General features: G+C 36.5%; 1 protein-coding gene across 1 annotated transcript in view; it reads right to left on the bottom strand.

Annotated features, from left to right (window-relative positions):
• MADD (MAP kinase activating death domain) overlaps positions 1-21,643 on the bottom strand; it is a 91,789-nt gene that overhangs the window by 55,115 nt on the left and 15,031 nt on the right. Inside the window, 13 exon segments of the mRNA XM_070760165.1 lie at positions 2,073-2,212; positions 3,062-3,342; positions 6,226-6,319; positions 6,321-6,417; positions 8,608-8,711; positions 10,717-10,873; positions 11,172-11,407; positions 12,181-12,359; positions 16,555-16,635; positions 17,251-17,364; positions 17,607-17,738; positions 18,029-18,332; positions 20,690-21,304. Of these exon segments, the coding sequence (XP_070616266.1) occupies positions 2,073-2,212; positions 3,062-3,342; positions 6,226-6,319; positions 6,321-6,417; positions 8,608-8,711; positions 10,717-10,873; positions 11,172-11,407; positions 12,181-12,359; positions 16,555-16,635; positions 17,251-17,364; positions 17,607-17,738; positions 18,029-18,332; positions 20,690-21,304 (2,534 nt within the window).

A 21,643-nucleotide genomic window follows, 5' to 3' on the forward strand; every position in this document is an offset into this window, starting at 1 on the left:
ATTATTTTTTGGTGAAACTGAAAAATAATTATGGTATCATAGAAAATTCTCAATAGCAGATCATACAATAATGCTTGTTGATTCTTCTCAAAACTGTGAATTCAGAAGTAAAATGTAAACGTTAAGTTGCCTAAATAATAGCGATAGACAGGATAATTACAGTAGTACCTCATGATACGAACCCCTCGTCAAACGAACTTTTCGAGATACGAACCCAGGGTTCGGAATTTTTTTGCCTCTTCTTATGAACTTTTTTCGCCTTATGAACCCGCTGCTGCGAACGCCGAACCCGGAAGTTCGGCAAACATTCGGGTTCGGCAGGCCGCCGAGAAGCACCCCCGCCCGGCTGTCACCTGTTGAAACAGCCGGGGGGCTTCTCGGCATTCTCTCGAATGCCAAACCCGAAAGTTCGGCAAAAGTTCGGGTTCAGCGTTCGGGTTCGGAAGAATGCCGAGAAGTGCCGCCGCCCGGCTGTCACCTTCGCAGAAGAGCTGTGGAGCTGTCGGCCGGTCGGAAGGCTCAAACAGAGGTGGGGAATCCCAATAGGGAATTCCAGGGACGGAGCTTTGACGTCATGGAGACGTCCTTCCTGGCTGGCCGAAACGTGGACTCCAGGAAGGATGTCTTTGTGACGTCAAAGCTCCACCCCTGGAATTCCCTATTGGGATTCCCCACCTCCGTTAGAGCCTCCCGACCGGCTGACAGCTCCAGTTCTTCTGCAAAGGGGACAGCCGGCCGGCGGCGCTTCTCGGCGTTCTCCCAAAACCAAATGCCGAACCCAAACTTTTGCCGAATTTCCGGGTTCAGCGTTCGGGAGAACACCGAGAAACCCCCTGGCTGTTTCAAAAGGTGACAGCTGGGCGGCGGCGCTTCTCAGCGTTCTCCCGAACCCAAACCCGAACCTTTACCGAACTTCTGGGTTCAGCGTTCGGGAGAACGGCGAGAAGCACCCGGCTGTTTCAAAAGGTGACAACCGGGCGGCGGCACCCAGCGGAGTGCCGTTTTTGCAATATATTTTTTTTTTGCTTGCACGCATTAATCGGTTTTACATTGTTTCCTATGGGAAACATTGTTTCGTCTTACGAACTTTTCACCTTACGAACCTCCTCAAGGAAACAATTAAGTTCGTAAGACGAGGTATCACTGTATATATTTTCAGAGGCAGTGGCCATGGCAATATAGTTATCAATATAAGCTGTTGAGGAACATAGTTTCCACTCAGATTCTGCCTGGTCACTGGGAGAAAATAAGGCTGGACAAGATAGGCCAGTGATGGTGAAACTTTTCAGCTCTGAGTTCCCAAACCGGAACGCATGTGCATACACTGGAGCCCCAGAAATTTGAAGAACAGCTGGCCAGTGCCAGCCAGCTAGTCTTTGCATGCTTCGGAGCCCAAAGAAACTCGAAGACCAGCTGCATGCGCACCGGACAGTTGGTCTTCAGATTTCTGGGGCTCCAGCATGCTTAAAGAACAACTGGCCAGTGCGCATGCAGGCCACTTGGTCTTCTGGTTTCCCACATGCACACAAGCCAGCTGGTCTTCAGGTTTCCGGGGATCTATGAAGATCAGCTGGCCAGCGTGCATGCATTCGCCAGAAACCAGAACAGCAGCTGGCAATGGTCCGCGTGCCCATAGAGAAGTCTCTGAGTGCCACCTCTGACACAAATGCCATAGGTTTGCCATCACAGAGCCTTCCTTTTCTACAATCCAGAATGCCTGAGTGGAATTTAACATTTTCCCACCTGCCCTTCAGAAAGCATTTTGAGTTGCCCGACCCAGTCTACAGACGCCAGTTTTTCCAAGATCTCCTACCCGAGCTAACCTTTGGATAAAGTCTGTCACTACTCTTTTCCAAAAATAATATCACCTTCTATTCTTTTATGTATCGCTCCTGGTTTTATAAAAGCCATAATTAAGGGACTGCCACACATTCAGCAATAATCCATGACTTTCATGGTACGTAGGATTAACAACATGCTTCCACAGATTTCCCCCCCCCCCCTTTGAATCTCTTCTCCACGTCTTCCCACCTACTATTTCAATCAGTATGCAAGAAAATAAGAATACCTACTGGCAAAAGACATAATACCCCCAAAACCTTCAGTGCTATTGTTGGAGACTGTAGAATTTGGGGAACTGCCATGAGAATCGGATTCTGCATCAGAGTCATTTCCTAGCTTTAAACTATTGGGACGCAAAGGTTTTGGAGGCCTGGAAAAGAACAGGAAGAAGGAAATACATTATTTGCAGCATTTGATATCTATGGATGTAGTAGAAATTGGGAAACATGTCATTAACACAAACTTCTTTGTGTTTAACTATGGTGGGGTCAGAAAATTATCACATAAAGCAACATTTATTCTACGGACCATGGTTGGAAGGGGTATTAAATTCAATAATTATTAATTCAATTAAACAAATGAATAACTGAAAAGAGTTACAGAATTTTATGAGAAATAAGGCAAAATCTATTGTAGTATATATGGGTAACCCATACTGCATAGATTGTTTAAAACCCTCTGCAGCTCTCTCAGTATTCCACAAACCCAAATCCCTCACCAACCTTTTGCAGCTAACCAGTAGCGAAAAGAGGCTTTAATTTCATTTAAGAGAAAGAAATAATGCCATCCTTCCCTATTGTGCAAATCTTTTGAAAATGGAACATCTGGTTCTACAGATTCTAAGTACCAGACTAAAGTAATCCATAGATTTTCCTCTATTATATTTTTCATATACTGTAAATATGGAGACGTATATGACATTAATATAAATTCTATGGACAATCATATATATATATATTTTTCTACTGCTATTTTTATCCCGTCCCTGCACTCTAAGAAGCCTACATAATGTTTTTAACCTCTTAATGTGGGACATAAATATTACTTCCTATAAAGACATAGGAGTTTAATATACTGTATATTAAAGGTGAAGAAAATGCTTTAATCCAGTATTAAAAATGTAGCTGAATTGCAGAAAATTCCTTAGACAATGGATAAATACTACACAGAATGTACCAAATTAATTTCAAAAACCAATGCTGGATATAGAAATTCTCACCGACTGCCATTGAGATTCTGATTGAACTTTGGAGTGTAGCTTTCTTCCTGCTCATCTTCCTCCTCTTCTGTTGGGAATCCATACTGTGGTTCAAAATACGGATTGTCATACTCTTGTTTCTTCACCATTCCTTCTGTGGAGCTCAAGCTGAATGAAGGACACTCGCTTTCACGATGATCCACAGCTATCTTGGGAAAATTTGCCTGTAAAGGCAAGCTGGATAGGTGATTTGAAAATCCAGCTACCATCTTCTCTTCTACCTCTGCTGAATCAGCTGATTCCTGTACAGAGAAGAAGACATGAATTTGTTTACAGTTAAAGATTTCTAAAATACTGGTCGTTGATGATCAAGCATTTTATCAGAGTTTTAAAAACTAAAAATAATTTTACTACTGATAAACTAAAATTTAACATAAAACATTCTATTGATTTCTATCACTGTCTCTGCTAAACACTGTTAGGATAATTTCTCTGCAACTTGGTTCCTATACCTAGCAGTAATATAAGTAGTTGCTTCATTGAAATATTGTTTTTGTTGGATATATTTAGAGAAAAAGTTTAACCATATACATTATAGAAGTCATGACTAAAAATTTAGGACAATGTTTGAAATATTACAGAAGGAATTAGCATGAAATACCAGCAATATACTAGATGTAATTTTAACTATGCAATGACTCTGTGAGTTTCCATTAACAAGTTCTTCTATGCCTCTCCAAACAGCTTGCTGAATCCAGCTGCTGGTTGTGGGCTTAGAACACCTAATATTTCCTGCTTACAGTAAAAAAAAAACACCTTAAAAATAACTGGAATATATTAAGTTTGATTCTTTAATAATAGAGGATGAAAGTTGAAGGCTGAAGCCACAGACAGAAGGCTGGAGACAAATGAACAAGCCATGTTTGAGCTATTCTGAGTAGCTGTGCCATAGCACATATTCCCAGTTCATTTTGCAATTATTGAGTTTTCTAACTAGAGTATATAAGAATGAACTTTGCTGGTACTATATTACAATGTTTTTAGTATTTCTAACACTTTCACAAATATTTCTACTAATTTTAATCACTATTCTAGCTCAGTACTATCCTGAATTTTAAGTAAAGTGTTTTAAGTAAAACCACCTAATATTATTACAATGTTTAAAATGGTGAAAATAATTTGTAGCTTTCAGTTAAACATGTAGCTTGATTTTTTTTATCATTTATCTATTGCATGTTAAGACTGTGTAGTTCAATCCTCAAGCAAAGAAGAGTACATTCCGCCAAACAGAAGTTACCATGGAAGCTTTTCTTTATGCCTAACAATAAGTTCCTCTTAATTTCACTTTTTTAAATATTTTGCCTTTTAGATTTATAGATTTAGATTTATTGGATTTATATGCCGCCCCTCTCCGCAAACATTTAGTAAATGTTTATTAAGATGTTAATCAAAATTTTACACTGGCCATCTGATCTAAGTTACTGTGCTTTCACCTGGCCCAGTCCCTGTAGTTTTCTTGGCAAACTTTTCAGATTTATTGTACTTTTTGAGTATAAGACAGATCCTCCCCCCCCCCCCCCCCCAAAAAAAAGAGGCTGAAATTTTGGATATGTTTTATACTCCAAATGGAGCTTTTTTTTCAGCCCTAATGACAGTGAAGGGATCTTCTGTAGCTAAGCAATCTTCCCTTAGCCTGCTTTTCTCATTGCTTCTCTCTGAAGAGAGAGAGAGAAGTGAAGTGTTTTAGAAACTGTTTTTAATCCCCAACCAGGGGTTAAAAAGCAAGCATGTGCACCCAGCAAACTAATGTGCTGAAGCTGACCAGACTAAGGACTAGCCACACTAGCTCTATGGAACCAACTACTCCTGATGTCCGTACTTCTCCCACCTTACTGGTCTTCCATAAGGCCACGAAGTCCTGACTCTGCCGGCAGGCCTGGGGGCCAGGAATTGTACATTTTCATGGCCAAACATACATTCGGTGTATGCATGTGATTATGACTGGTTTTATAACAAATGGGTTTTTATTACGGGGTTTTAGTTTTAGATATTATATTCGACTTCTTCTTATTGTTCTGTATCTTTTTGTATTTATATTTATATCATTTTGTAAGCCACCCTGAGTCCTTTGGGATTGGGCAGCATAGAAGTCAAATAAATAAATACTTGGTAGGCAGACTTTTCCCCCCTATTTTTCTCCCCAAAAATGAAGGTGTGTCTTATATTCTGAAAAATATGGTAGTTTGCCTTCTTTCCTAGGCCTGAGAGAGAATGTCTGGCCCAAGGTCACCTAACAGGCTTCATGCCTAAGACCAGACCAGAGCTTATGGTCTCCCAGTTTCTAGGCTGATGCCAAAACCTCTACACCAAACCGGTTCACTCAACTCACAGTTATACAATCTCTTGTTGGTAGGATTTAAAAAATAAATCCAGATAATTCCCTCCTTTCTCTTTATTTTTATGCAGTTCCTGTGGCTTACAAACCCCTTTTCATTTTTAAAATATTTGTTTGCATATCTAAAAACATGACAGTTAATAAGGGCTTTTGCTCTAAAGCTCCAGGCACTATCTATGCCTTAGTCCCTTAACTCTAATCACAGATTGATGATTAGATGATTTCTTGAAACTATAAACAATGAACAGTTTTCCAAGAGTTGTGATAAAAACAGGTGGTCCTTGATTTACAACAGTTCACTTAGCAATGAGTCAAAGTTACAATGGCACTGGAAAACAGTAATCATTTTGACAATTTTTCATACTTTTGACCACCACAGCATACCCATAATCATGTGATTTACATTCGGATGGTTGGTAACTGGTTAATACTTATAACGGTTGCAGTGTCCCGGGGTCATGTGACCACCTTTTGCGATTCTCTGACAAGCAAAGTCAATGTGGAAGCCACATTCACTTAACAATCATGTTATAAATTCACTTAACAACTGTGGCAAGAAAAGTCATAAAATGGAGCAAAACTCATTTAACAAATTTCTCACTTAGCATATACATTTTTTGCTCAATCATGGTCATATATTGAGGACTACCTGTACTGAAATCCCAGTATCCCATTTCAGCAGAAATGTACTAGACACCCTTTAACTACTACTTCAATTTTTATAATTATAACTATTTGCTTTTTAAAAAGCCTTATGGGGTTTTTTTTTACCATCTAGTCTATTACATACATGATTCACCCCATGGATAACAGTGCTAGGACTACTGCTGGCTGTAGTGCTCGAACTTGACCGAGGTTGGTTATTATCTTGGGAATTCTCACTGTGGTGCCTGTTCGTCCATATCTGCTGAGTATTCCTGGAAATCATCAAACTCCACTTCACTTGCATCACCCAAAGCTGCATGAGTTAGTGGGTCTACATCTGCAAGAGACATTAGAATATGTATATTTCTATATACTGTTTCAGCTCAACACAAATCTACAGTGGCCGAGTGATAAGCAATTCAAGAAAACCACTCACTAAAGTGGTTAAAATTGCTAAAATTATAGGAAAACAGATTCCACAGTAGACAAAAAATGCCCAACAAGTAAACAATAAGAGCAGTTCAAAATAGAGCTAGTTATTCAAAGGAAAAAGGACTGATTCAAACAAAGGGTAGACTCTGCTGGTGATGTCTTTATTTGAATGCTTTCATTTGGATTTCCGAACGGAAGAAAGTGTGCCTCAATGACCTGTTTCTGGTCAATATCTCTGTCATACGCAGGAAAATCATACCCCCACCCCTAAGACATTTGTAAGTAATTTTATTATCCCATGTAATGATCTCTGTGCTAGAAGATTTATACATTTTATGGACAAAAGCAGATTTTTAAGGGGAAAAAATATGCTACTGATATACTGCAGCATGTAATACAGTATTATCTTCCAGCGTAATTTTTATTTCCATATCTGTGGGCCTTACACAATGACATTCTTAATCAATAGGACATAAATTTGTTTAATCAAGGTTTGCTAAATAAACTATAACTGGCTGGATTCACACAGCATGTCAAATAATACTATGTTTTAAAGCATAAATGACAATGGCTACAATGTGCTTTGTTGATTTGGACATTACATGTTTGCATGTAGACATTATTCGTTTGCATTCTGTAGAAATGAGACCATATCTGGAATATTATATCCATTCCAGACACATTTTAGGAAATACATTAACAAACTGGAGTATGGTTCTAGAAGGAAAATGTTGTAAGTTTGAAGTCTGGAGAAGAAAAGACTGTGGGGGAACATGATAATTCTCTTCAAGTACCTGATGATTGCAAAGGAGAAATTTAGCAGAATTTTCAAAGTTTCTTAAGAAGAGAAGTAAAGAACAATGGTTTAAATTATAAAAATACAGATTCTGGTTAGACATTGTTGTGGTTGGCTCTGGCCCAGCTCCTGCCCCAAGGAATGTGGAGGTGGATGTGGGGAAAACATCCACAGGCCACAGATCTGTTTTGCTTCCGATAGGATCTCCTGACGAAGGCTCCTCTGACAAAGGAAGTGTGAGTAGCAGGGAAGGGGGGAGTTTGGCAGACAACCCAAGAGGAGATCAATCATCCTTATCATCCCTGGATTCTGAACAAGAACTTATGACAGATCCACGCATGTGTAGAGTGATGCATAGGAGAGAACAACTGAAGGATTATTACAGGAGATAAGTGAGGTCACCTGTGGTTGGATGGGGCTGCTGTAATTAGTAATACAGAAAAAAGAGCAGTGTGCTGGTTTAGCCTCGTGGCAGTTTATCTGATCCATAGTTTTGTCAAGATCGTGGTTTTTGCTGTTTCCCTGTTCAAGTTTGTGTGTGGACTTTCTGGACTTTATCATTGGACTCAATTTCCCAGTTATTGGGTGAGAAATTGGATTGCATTTAACCTGTGCCTTGTGTGTATCAGAAAATCCCTTTGACATTTAAAAAGGGAGCTGTTTCTGTTTTTCTGTTGATAAAGACTTTTGGTTTTCCTTCTATCATGTGGTGTGTGTCTTTCTGGACTAATTACCCTGTAATTACGGGCGGTTGGGACACACCGGCAGAACAGACATTAGAAAACATTTTGAAACAATAAAAGCTATTTAGCAATGAAAAAACCCTCTCTGGGATACGTAAGACTCTTTTTTACTGGAAGTGTTTAAATGATGGGTGGCTATCCGTCAGTGATGCTATAGAAATGGATTTCTGCAGTGGGCAGGAGATTACCCTAAATCTTCAAGATCCTTTCCAATTCTTACTGTCCATTATTATATTATTCCATTATGTTCCATTCTTCTCCAAGCAAAATAAACACAACAAAGAAACAAAATGCCTTCCATACTCCTGACAAGATTCCATCTGGTTGCTGAGGTGAAAGGTCTCTTTCAAAGTAATGAAATTAGGCTAAGCCAGGGGTGTCAAACTCCCAACCTGCAGGCTGGATGCATCATGTGCTGGCCACATCCAGTTTAGTGAAGTGGGGAAAAGTCACGATAAGTCACGTGGTGCCGCCATGACAACACAAGTTTGATACCCCTGGCCTAAGCCCTTTAACTATATCCAGAACAGACACATTTCAAATCAAGAGTACTTACTTGGAGTATCACCATTGATATCACATTTCATCATTTCACTAACAAAGTCACCAAGGGATGAATAAGAAGAGCTGGAGTCATCATAGTCCACACTATCACTCCCACTATTGCAAAGGGGGAAAAAGTAGAAATAAATAAATAACGTAAGAGACTTAGCAGAACTTTTTACCATGGATTTTTCTAACCCTAGTTATAAAGGTAATAATGCTCTCTAGAGAGCATTATTTCTTTAGCCAAGTATCTCTCCCTATAGGGCTTAATAACCAAGTTTTGTTTTTGAATTGTAACTGCAACAGGAGGATCTGTTCTGCTTTCTAGAGCAGATTAACATTTTCTCCTGTGTCTCATAGAAAGCATCCTTAACTTATCAAACAGTGTCAAATAAGGATGGAATCCCCAAAATAGCAAACTACTTCCATATCTGCAACTACTACATTTTAGAGAACTTAATTGCCAAAACTATTGATGTAAAAGTATATTTTTTTTCAAATGGGCAATTCTCAGGGTACTTAACCAGATAAGGAAATAGATGGTCTTGGAGTTTGCTGCCTCTTACAGATCTGTTTTCCAAAGGCAACATAACCTCATGTTATATGCCTCCAGAAACAAAAAATAAAAAGCTAGTTTTTCAATACATTTACATTTTCAATGCAAAGAAAAAGAAGACAATTTTCCCTTTTACAAGGCAATATTCTTCAGAGAGCAGCAGCTGAGAACTTAAAAGTATTAACAGTTGTACCATTATCTAAACCCTTTAAAAGAAGTCCAAAATGGCATTAATATTATTGAAGCAGTGTGCCCTATCCAAAATTTTCTATCAACTTAGGAAGATTCTTCTTCTTGTGCTGATAATAGAGTTCCTCATAGAAACAAAACTCTTCTGTCTGAATAGTTAACTCTCTTGGTGAAGATATTCACTTTCCAAAGAATCAGTCAACTTCAGTTGCCACCAGCCTTCTCTCTGGGTCTTCTGCCTGCAGCTTTCATCCTCCACTATTACAGAAGCAAACTTAAAATAATCCATAGTTGTTTTCAATTTTTTTTTATCAGAGCTTGTATCATTCTTTTAAGCATTAAAAATATAATATAATTGATTCAGATTAGTAGTATCTTTTGGCACTGGCTTTTTTGCTCCCTCATACTTGGTTGAAACCTTGAGAAATTCCTGATGTTTTGACAGTCAATTTACATAAAGCTACAGAAATCATACTTGTTGCAGGGCATAAATCTGGTCAGTACCTCCATCTCTTCTTTATGATTGTCTGATTCAAAAAGTGGGAATTTCTTGCAATCAACCCCCAATGAGTGCCTGACTGACTTTACTGTCAGGTCAAGAGTTTATGGCTTTACACTATAGATGAGTCATGTTTGGATGTAAACTTTTATTCCTTTTGCAAAACAAAAGCAAAATTATGGGGAAAATGGAAGCCAGAAGAATGCAATAATAGGCCCTAGGAGAAGGATACAGGTCATGCTTAATTTACTATTATAATTGAGCCCAAAAATTTTGTTTCTAAGTGAGAAATGTGTTAAGTGAGTTTTGCTCCATTTTACAACTTTTCCTGCCACATTTGTTGTGAATCACTACAGTTGTTAAATTAGTACAATGGTTGTTAAGTGGATCTGTTTTCCCCATTGACTTTGCTAGTCACAAGATCGCAAAAGGTTATTCCATGACCCTAGGACATTGCAACCACAATAAATGTGAATCAGTTGTCAAGCATCCAAATATAAATCATGTGACCATGGGAATGCTGCAACTATCATAAATGAGGGAAATGATCATAAGACATTTTTTTCAGTGCCATTATAACTTCAAATGGTCACTAAGCAAACTGTTGTAAAGACAAGGATTACTTATATTATGTTTTTGGAGCCAGGCAAACCTTTTAAGCCTCCCAAGCTTTAAAAAGTTTTTCAAGAATTCTGGATTTGATACTTTTTTGTTGTTTCATCTATATTTTTAATGATATTTGTTTTTAATTATCTGCAATGTGCCCTGGAAACAGATGCTGTAGGCATATAATTTTTTAAAAAAAAAATCTTATAAAGAATGACAAAGTTCATTGAAGATTGGTTGTATGCCATTGCATTCAGTTCCTTACTAACCTATCATCAGTAGGCTCTGAATCTGTGTCTCTATCAGCTGGGACATTCATTGCTTCAGCTAGCTGAGAATTGCTGTCATAGACACGATAATGGATTGGCTGCAGCTGATGAGCATACCACTTTGGCTTATCACCAATCAGAGCTGGGTCAAACATATCTATAAAAGCAGCAAGAAACAAATAATTTGCCTTTTGCCAATTGCAAAAATACAGTTAGAGAAGCTACATAAACATTCTAAAAACCCAGACAAAATATGGAAAATAACAGGATTTCAGAACTAAAATAGATAATTTATTATTTTTATTGGGAAAACAAATTCTTATACTGAACAAATCTTATTTGTTCTTAAAAGAAAATCTTAAAACATAGTGGTCAGTTAATTTCTCAGCAATATTTTGCATTTGAACATCCCACATTTAAAATCAAGAGGGCTGACAATTCATGAACACACTTACTATTGTGGATTCTTTGGAAAGCATAGTTAGTGGGATTGAGAGACCACTCCCCAAAGTATTCCACTGCCTGTGTCTTGGACAGTTTTTCTGCAAAGTGTGTCTGTTTCGGTCGTGAAGCTAAAAAGGAATTGGCCTGAAATGCAACCACGGGGCGGGGAAAGAGACGAAGTGTGCGGGTATGCATCTGGAATCCATGCAAAACATTTGGTGAATTGAAGAATCTCACCATAGCAACCCTTTAAAAAGGAAAGACAGGTCATTTAGCAACTAGCATGAAAATTGAAAAGGGGCAGAGCATTTATGAATCACCAAAAAAATAACTGATGTTGCATCCCCAATAACAAAAAAGCAAATGAATAAACTTGTTTGTGTTAACAATCGCTACATTGACTCAAACCCAAAGGATATCAGAAGCACTTCTCAACCCTCAATATACTGTGTTCATCATATTGCCCACTTTTTCTAAAACAAAATTATGAATTGAGCTGCACTCCACAAAAGCTTATGTTATTCAGTAAGACTTGCTAGTCTGAAAAAATGCTACTAGGCTACCCATGAATTTTGGTTAACATAAACAAATATTTGCTGTCCTAAAATGTGCGTAACATTTTTTGTAACTTTCTTTGAAGAGCCCAAAATATATTATGTAAATTTTTACTATTCTAATATTAAATCAAGGCATCTGAAGGAAGTTACCAATTTTGTAACAGCTATCAGAAACATTAAGAAAGTAGGCATATTTCACAGAAATCATATAATAGCTTCTGCATGAACTATATATTGTATAAGTAATGTATTTAACTTACTAGTTAGTACTGTAGACCATCAAGAGAAGATCAGCTGTTACAATAAGTTTATCTAAATATTGCTTATCTAATATTAGAATATTAGATTATCAGAAGATAATATAACTTTGCTTATCATATGTTGCTAAGCAGAGCACCAGTTCTTTCCGTTTAATAGGAAGTTTTTTATTTACATTCAGCAAAAACACAATGCTTCATCTCACCTAGTGGCCACATCCACTGAATCTACATCATTACCATAGATCAGTGGGTTGAATTCTGTGGACGGTGTGGATTGCAGGTCATTCTGAGGTCTCCCCAGAAGCAGTGGGATTTCTTGACTTTCATGAAACTTTTCTAGGTTAAGAATAGGCTGGGTATTCAAACTCATGCTGGCCAAAGCCTGAAGAGCAATATGTTACAAACATAATAAACAAAAATGGCATTGCTATAATACAGCTCTGTCTCATGGCCAAACACAAGCTGAGTGTGATGTTTCAATATACCCTGGGGCCTGAGATCAAGAGACCTCTTTCAGGGTGTTTTTTAAATGCAAATAAGAATAAACTTAATCAATCCTTCCTCTGCTTAGTTGATTACTTTTCTTACATTTGAATAAACAGAAAATAAAAAGAGGGAAATACACAAACTATTGTAAATGTTCTTATAGTAAAAAAAAATTGCACACAAAACATTCACAGAATCAATTAAATCTAATTAGAAATTGCATTTTTAATTTACTATTTTACCTATTAAAGCTGTTTTAGAGAAAAACAGAAAATCATTGAAATGGGATTCATTTATTTATTTAAGAAACTATAAAATACTCCAGGCTCAATAGCTTTGGAAAATTAATCAAGAGTAATTGTAAGAAAAATATTGGGACTTATGTTATCTTATTAACTTCGCTACATAAGCAAAAAGATACACAAAATGTAAAATAAACTATCAATAGTATTTTGATATGTCCTAAAATGCAAAAATTATATTCTACAGTTTTATTTTAAAAAGGACCTGGGTGGGGGGCAGAAGGTTGCCTTTGAGTCAGTGTTGAGTCCTGACAAACCTCTGAACTAGCCCTTGCAGATTTTATTTTTATTTTACTTTTATTGCATCTTTAGTATGCAACAAACATATTTAATACTCCTTCTCTCTCCTATTTTTTCTACAACAACAAACCAATGTGATCAGTTTACATCCATTTAGAATGCACACACCATCAAATATAAGATAGAAGGCAATAAGATCTTTTTATCTGTTGGGAAATACAGTCTGAAAAAAAAGCACATCTAGATTTTTCTTTTTAGGAACTTATTTAAAAAGTGTTTCCCTCCAAAACCTAGGTGAGATGGACAGTGAAGAAACTTGACAAATAAATAAATAAATAAATATTGTTTGATTTAATGGCATGAACTCTAATGACTTTGATTCAAATTTATGTATTATTAATGCATATTTTGTTACTATTTTTATTTTAAACATTGGAAATTACCTTAGGGAATGTTTTTATGGAGGTTGATATACAAATGCATTAAATAGATTAATACGCATTAGTAGTATTAATACAAATTTACATTATTGGGTAGTTATTTCTTGTTCTGAATTCTCAACTCTGCTAATTTGTTCTGAGATTCCAATTTTGTCCTTTATGTCATATAAAAAGGAGCAGAGTTAATCCATTCTTCCCTTTACAATTACTATGAAAGCCCAGATTCCTAGATTTGGTTTTATTAACACTTCTGGTTTCTGAAGAGGCACTTCTCATAACACATTTGCAATGTTCACAAAACAAATATCTTTATCTTGATTTAACATATTGAACATACAAAAAAAAAACCCAAACATTTCAGTTCTGTAGATTGTACTCTAAACTTTTCTCAATTTCAACTTCTTTGGAGGAGAGAGTAGCCTACCATCAAGCCATGTGAATTTCTTTTATTTATCCTTTTTTTTTAGATCATCATTTACTGATATCTTCCACCAAAATTCCCTTTCTTTCCAAAAGCCAATACATCAAAATAGACTAATAAAAATTATCCAATGGCAACTTGAGGGAGAAAAAGGTAAAATAAAGACACCTTTTTGTCAGGCGTGAGAAGTTGTCGCTGAGTGATTGCAGACATGCTAATCAGAGTCTGGAGGCAAGATGGAAGATCACATGACAACATCAGCGACAATCAGAGCCAAAGACGAATACATGATCACATAGAGACAGATGGAGAAAAGTCTATTATTACTAATACCACAGATGAGAAAATAAATTAAAATAAATTAAAATAAATAGCACAGTTCTTGAAGGAGGCCAGGCTGTTTTGCTCCCATACACCTGTTTGTAAACATGTTCCCTTAAGTACTGAGGGCTAGTAAATTGATGCACCACACATATTTTAAAAATACACTAACATCTGATGTTGTGACTGCAAGTGAATGGGCTGTAAAAATCATTTTAAGTATTTTATGTAAGTATTCACAAAAGTTTGTTGCCTACATTCATTTTTCCCTTCTTGCCTTAACTTGTTCCATAAAAAATAAAAGTGTATTTCTTGTCTGCTAAAATAAAATACACATTTTTATTTTATTCATATTGTTCAGGTGTGTGGGAATGTTGCCAACAGCCCCTTAAACTGTGGAAACAGAAAACCAAACAGATCAGAAGGAGAGATTGTAGATTCTACTGCCTGTTGGTTTGTTGCATTAGCTTACACAAGAAATCACACATAGTCCTGCTCTTCTATGAGAGACGGAAGCAGTAGCTTTTGAACTGCTGCTGTAACACTTTATCTATATATATATATTGCATGCAACATGCAAAGAGGAACAATTAAAGAGCAATGGGGAAGAAAAATACAGAACTCATAAAACCTCTATTATGAAATAGAATTTAAAAAAAACTTCAGAAGTGTAGATTTCATTGGCAACAATGTGAATAGAAATAGAAAATTAATCATGTACAATGGGAAAACAAGTCATAGAAAAATCAAAATGTTTAAGGCATACAATGAGTGGGAGGGGTAGGAACAAAAGAATGAGCTCTGTGCAGTTATTAAGTCAAAGTTGGATGTATAAAACAATTTTAAACAGAGTGGCAAAGCCTTTTATGTGGTTCTGAATGATATGAATCGTCCACAGAGTTTGACACACGTCAGATGTAGCTTATCAAAATGACGGTGGAGTAAAGATGTGATAAACCACATTCTAATGTCGTTTGAAGCATACACACTGGTAACAATTCAACAATAGCAATTCAAGATGATTTTAAAGCTTCATCACCACATAAGATTGTCATGTGTATGAATAGATCTCGCATAAAACTCCAAGCCTCAATAAAGAAATTCAATTTTCATCACGATATATATGACTGATTAGGGCTATACAATATTAAACTATAGTTGACTGCTAGTACTACCAAACTTCAAATTGTGGTTAATTTTAACTACATTTAGTTAAAATAAGCTACATTTAATCCACACTTTATAAATGTGCCTTTTTTCAAGGAACCGTTATTATTATTAAACACAATTTGAATCTGAAAAACAAGCTACATTGTAGGCAATCTAAAATAGAAGACAATTCTAAAGTTGGCCTGATGGTCAATTGTAGTTAAATATTATAATTTTCATTTATGATCTACATATTCTAGCTTTTTACTCATAATCTTAATCATCCATTATTGGAAACACCATAATCAATTAATCCTATAAATAAATATCCATAAGATTACTCCATAAATATAGGAATAAATTAATGTAGGAGAATGATGAAATGATACGTAATAGGCAGAAATTGGACAAACTGAAAAAAACAGAAGTTGTTTTACTGTCTTAACAAATTGTTATGGTGATTACCCAATGGGTTTTGGACATGCAGCCCCTTTTCAGCTTTTTTCCCTCTCATCCACAATCTAGTACAGCACTGGGAGAAAAATCATAACTTGCTCACCAAATATTTTATAGCTGGTCAATCTAATTCTGAGCTTTTAAAGAACAATAATCAATTATTAATTATTAATGTGATTGCTACACTCTGCAAGTGACGACTCTTAATCTTGACCTCAAACAGGCCTTCCCTATTTGTTTTCTCTCTTCAAATTTCCACATATTCTGACTTCAGTTTATTTCTAAAACATAATTCACAGAAAAAACAAGTCTGTATACCTTTATGAAACAAGTAAAATAAAACAAATTGATTCTTGGGGGGGGGGGGGGGAGAGAATTACTATTTTGAGAAAGTTAGGAAAAATGAAAAGGAAGGAAGGAAAACTATTACACAAGATAATTGTTCCAAATCCAATAAGAACCAGGATTTATCGTATCCTCCTCTAAATACATTTTCTACATTCCAGTATTTTTTCCAAGACAAGCTATTTTTTGAAACAACTATTTTTTGGGGCATCAGAAATTAGAAAGAAGAACCCCCTTTTTCTAATACTAATATTTTTCTATTACTAATTTTCTCTAATATACACCTCTGATGCTTACAGAGATTTTCCTTCACAAGGGGTAAAATGGTGATCGTGGAATTATGACAACTTTGAGCCTAGACCTCTTAAACTTAGTTTTAAACTCCTCTTAACCATACTCACCAGAACATTAACTTACCTGCTTCAGATGCTTTTTCAGTTCTAAAACTTCTGGTTCTGGCAAAACAGGCACTAATTCAGCATTTGTAGGAACAATGACCTGAAATTAAAATTTAAAAAAAGTATTGCACCAAGGAAATTCCCTTGAGTGAATTTATTTTATATATCATAGAAACAAACTCAATAACTCAAATACAAGAATCTATGCTCCAAATCAGCGTGACAAAGAGAACCAAATAATCCATCAAACATTGGTGATCAGGAAATTAAGTTGTTTTAGAAGCAGTAGGGAACTGGTATTAGAAAAAGCAATGTGAAATTAGATAATACTGATTTATGAGTTGTCCTCAAAGTTATAACCATCATATCACCCTCACAGTCCTATGACTGCTGTTCGGGCGCTTCACAACTGATTGCATTTATGACGATTGCAGCATCATGCAGTCACATGATTTGCAACTTTCCAAGCCACTTCTAACAAGTAAGGTCAATAGGTAGGATTTGCAACCATGTGACTTACTTAACAATGTGATTTGCTTAGAAACCATGATTAAAATGGTCATAAAATTTGGTCTGATCACATAATGACTTGCTTAAGCATCACTTAGTGATTGAAATTCCCGTTCCAATTCTGCATATAAGTCAAAGACTATCTATATCCCTAAGTACTTAATTACATTTAAGAACATTGAATGCATAAATACGAACTAGTTACCTTGTTGGTATCTAGATCCACCAGCCATACATCATCTGGCATTTTAAAGTCTAATTTATAAAGGAAGAAGCTTGCTGGGACTCCAATAATATAAGGTGTTGGGGCTAGAAGTAGCTGTAAAATATTAATAAAAGTCAGATAAGAACAAAATCAGGCAAGTCTAGATATACTTTTTTGAAAAGAAAAATAATGCTTTGTAAATATTCTTAATTCTTTCCAAAGACAAGAAAAAAAATAAACTGAAGATTTCAGAAACAAGTAAACAACACACTGGGAAAAAAGCCACCAGATACACATCTAAGGAAAGTCTTTAGTTGAGGCAAGGCTGGACTGTCCTAACACAACCACTGATATACCTGTTCTGCAGAAGCCATGCAGGTAGGAAGGAGAGGAATCACCGGGAACATGTATTCCAATGGGTAGATCATAGACACAAATGCCATCACAGACATGGATAGAGCATTGTAATCTCGAGACTGCAATACCACCTGTAGCCAAAGAAATTTGAATTAGTGCAACCATAAAATAAAATTCTAAATTTTCTTATAGGCAACTCAGTTCTATTTTCATCCCCAGTGCTGCTTACTTAATCAAACGTTATTTTATAAAAATAGATACAATTATGAAGGACACACCCTTGTTCCCTTCTAGAAATTAAATTGATTGTGACAAATCTACATAATCTTCCATGCTACAGCGCTACTGAAATATTGCGGAAAGGAAATGAGGTTCTGACTGCTAAATTATCTGTGGAGACTTGGCCGCATGTTCCTCTCACCTTATGTTCCAGGAGAATGCAGCACAGCACTTGCAAGCAGGTGTCCACACCTAACAGCTCCAAGGGCAAATGCAAAGGGAAATCCACTAGAGAAAAGCGGGAAGGGTCGGGAAGGGCAAACGTCAATGCTGGTTGCAATTCTTGTGGTAAGACTTCTACATCCACACGCTTTTGGCCAGCAACAGGGACGGGTGAACGAAGAAGCCGATAAATCCAAGCCTCAGTTTCACGCAAATCATGTAGCAAAGCACTAGATTTCTCCTCCACAAGGAGTGAGCCAGTAAAAATCCGCCACATGGTGTCCCTTTATTAAAAAAACAACAACAATAGGATTAATGCACCTACTTTAGTAGTTCTACTGAAAATCCTGCAAAAGCATTAAGCTATAGCTTTGATCCAAGAGAACAATAAAGATTCAGAAAATACTTTTTGACACTTTAGATTGCATACATACATAACATTAAATCAAAAGAGCAATCATGGTTTTCTGAACAAATCATGGCAGGCTGCTATATATAGCATTGAGCCATAATGGGTCGATTCATTCATCACACTAAACCCCAAAGATTACTATATAAAAAGCCATTGTAAAATTGTTTATAATGTTGAATCTGTTTTATCAGTTTTATGCATTTGTGTAGCATTGTGCCATGCAATAAGTATACACATGATTGTTGAGGGGAGGGGGGAGCCATGTAACAGAGATCAGATTTGGGAGTATACATTTCAAATTATGGATATTATGGTCTCCCTATCTTAGTTTTCACACTATGAAAAGAAAGAGAACAGAGCAAAAATATCATGTTAATAATGTTCTGGTAATATAATTATATAAGCTTTTTAAAAATCCAGTCACTGATTAATTCAGCAACTTTAAAAATCAAAATTATAAGCTAATTATAAATAAATAGTTATCTTGTAACATATGCAATATTATCTTTTTTATGTTATGATGAAAGCAACCAATGCTCAAACTAGAAAGATATGAAGTCACTCTTGGAATCAGCCAGGTTCCACAGACTTATATTGCAGGAATTATTACTGTACAGCAATCAGAATACTTTAAATAAATAACACCTGATTAAATTTTATAAACACATTTTTCTATAACGGAGTATTCCTACGCATCTGAAAAGTAGATAGCAATATCATTTTATTGAAATCTAAAGTAGAATTGAAAGAGCTATTGTGGCACACTTACTACAGAAATCATTGTCCAAAATAATAATTTTCAATATTGTATTTTTAGGTCTACTAACTTTATGTATTTCGCTTCAGCTTGTCTGGAAAGGCTTCCATTCGTGCTTTTTTTTCTTATTATTATCCTTGCATATCTTATTGTATTTTCAAAAGTCACAGAAGGAAAAATTGAATGGTACAGCATGCATACATTTTTGACATGTTTGTATAGGTATTCCTCAAGTTACAACAGTTCATTTAGTGACCATTCAAAGTTAAAACGGCACTGAAAAAAGTGACATGTCCATTTTCAGTTACAACCTTTAAAGCATCCCCATGATCATGTGATCAAAATTCAGGTGCTTGGCAACTGGTTCATATTTATGACCATTGCTGTGTTCCAAGTTCTTGTAATCATGTTTTGCGATCTTCTGATCAGCAAAATCAATGGGGAAACAATATTCACTTTACAGCTGGGTAACTTCTAACACCAGAACATTGGAGGGGGCGGGATCACAAAAATTATCATGACTAACTTTGTGGTCAAATGCCAGAATCTTTTCAATAAACAGATGCAGCATTTGAACATTCCAGTTGGACTTAAAAAGTCAAAACACGACACACAATTCTATACAGCTTCAATAGCTGCTACTATGTGTCTAAGCCCAATTCAGGGGTCAGCTTTTGACTTCTAAAGCCTTGAATAGTTTTTGAATCTGACCATAGATAAAGTCTCCCACATGAGAGCTTGATTCCTTATAACTGCATACATATATCCGTAGAGTTTTGCTAGCAACAATATGAAAGTGGTTTTCCATCACATTCGCCTCCAATTTCTTTTTCAACTTTCTTGTCTAGCCTATAGCCCTATATAAAGTCTTTGGGGTATTGAAGGCTGTGAAGAGGAGGTTGTATACCTTTAGCTGTGTATGACTCATGTGGAAAGTTTTGAGGTTGCAAATTAGCCAAGAGAAGGGAAAAACGTGATGAAAGGAGAAAAGTCGTGTAAAACAAATAGACATGTAAACAATGCTGCTGTTCTTAAATGTAAATTGTTTGCCTAATTCACCTCTTTCTTATATTATCAGGCTGTTAAATTATTATTTGATAATTAATTAATAACTGTTAATAATTAATAATAATGAATTTTAATTTATAACTACAACCCCTCACACCCCCAAAAAGAAGAAGAAAAAAATCAAGATTTTAATTTGGTCACACTATTTAAGCAACAGAAAACTGTTGCTTAAGTAACAATATGGCATTTAAAAGTTTTACAACTCTACCAACAAACTCACTCCACAGATTCTGGGGTCTTCACATTCTGCACATTCCTACACATTCCCACATGAAAAGAGAAGGAAATCTAGGTCATTCTTATTTTCCTAGGCAAATAGCCGATTATATGAAGCAGATATTATACTCCATTGTACCATCATAATTTTGGAATCTAGGGGGGGAAAAGCTCCACTCCATCTATACCTCTGCACTCCTCGAGGGATTGCCAGCTTCTTGCCCAAGAGCCTCTCACTGCAGCAGTCCACCAGCTTCTTCAGAGTGTACAGACATTCACGAAAGGTAGAAAAAAAGGGATAGTGACTAAGAATGCAGAGTGAGGTCAGGGTGCTGTTACGAGAACGATGAGTGCCTTTTGCCGATGATTTACTCCGAGGTGACCGGTTTGTATCAGAAACCGGCTCTGTGCTCTGTGGCTGGAGAGAGACACCGCTCTCTGAACTTTCGTTAGCTCTTTCTTCTTGCGCAGCGGAAGCATCCCCAGATTTGGGTGCCTTCTGTCCATCTCGACTACGATGTCCACCACTGCCTTCACCCTTCTCCTTGGAAATACGCTTCTGGAAGGACCGATAGAAGTTAACGCATATCCCGTAGCGGGTGATGCCTGAATCTTTGTCTGTGAGCGTGAAGACAAAGGAAGTATCATCTCGCAAGCTCATCTGCTTCTGCCGCACGCTTAAGCATCCTTCTGGTTGGCAGAAAAAGACGACATCGGGAGGCAGTGGGAAATCAGTGTGGTCTTCTAGCGGGTAACGGCGAAGTAGTTCAGGTGTCTGTGCCACACTATCACTACTTGGTTGCCTACAAGAATACAAGTATAAAATTACTGAAATATAATATTACTAAGGTTGAGATGTCACACTGATGCAAATCTTCCCAATGGAAACACCACAAATACCACAGGATTCTTTTTCTATCAGTTGGGCTGTAGGGTTGGGTTGCAGAAAGAAGAGAAATGAGTCATCTTCATGACCAGCAATATGTCACAGAGAGCTTATGAATCCTGACAGGTTTGGACAGAATACAGTGAAAATATACTCTTATGATTTATATACTTATCGCACCATAATAGCTAAAAAAATGATACAGAGCATAAATGGAAAATTAGATGATGGAAACAAGAAATTTATGGTTAGTAAC

This window comes from Erythrolamprus reginae, chromosome 1 (genome assembly GCF_031021105.1).
Source record: "Erythrolamprus reginae isolate rEryReg1 chromosome 1, rEryReg1.hap1, whole genome shotgun sequence".
In the NCBI taxonomy this organism is placed as follows: Eukaryota; Metazoa; Chordata; class Lepidosauria; order Squamata; family Dipsadidae; genus Erythrolamprus; species Erythrolamprus reginae.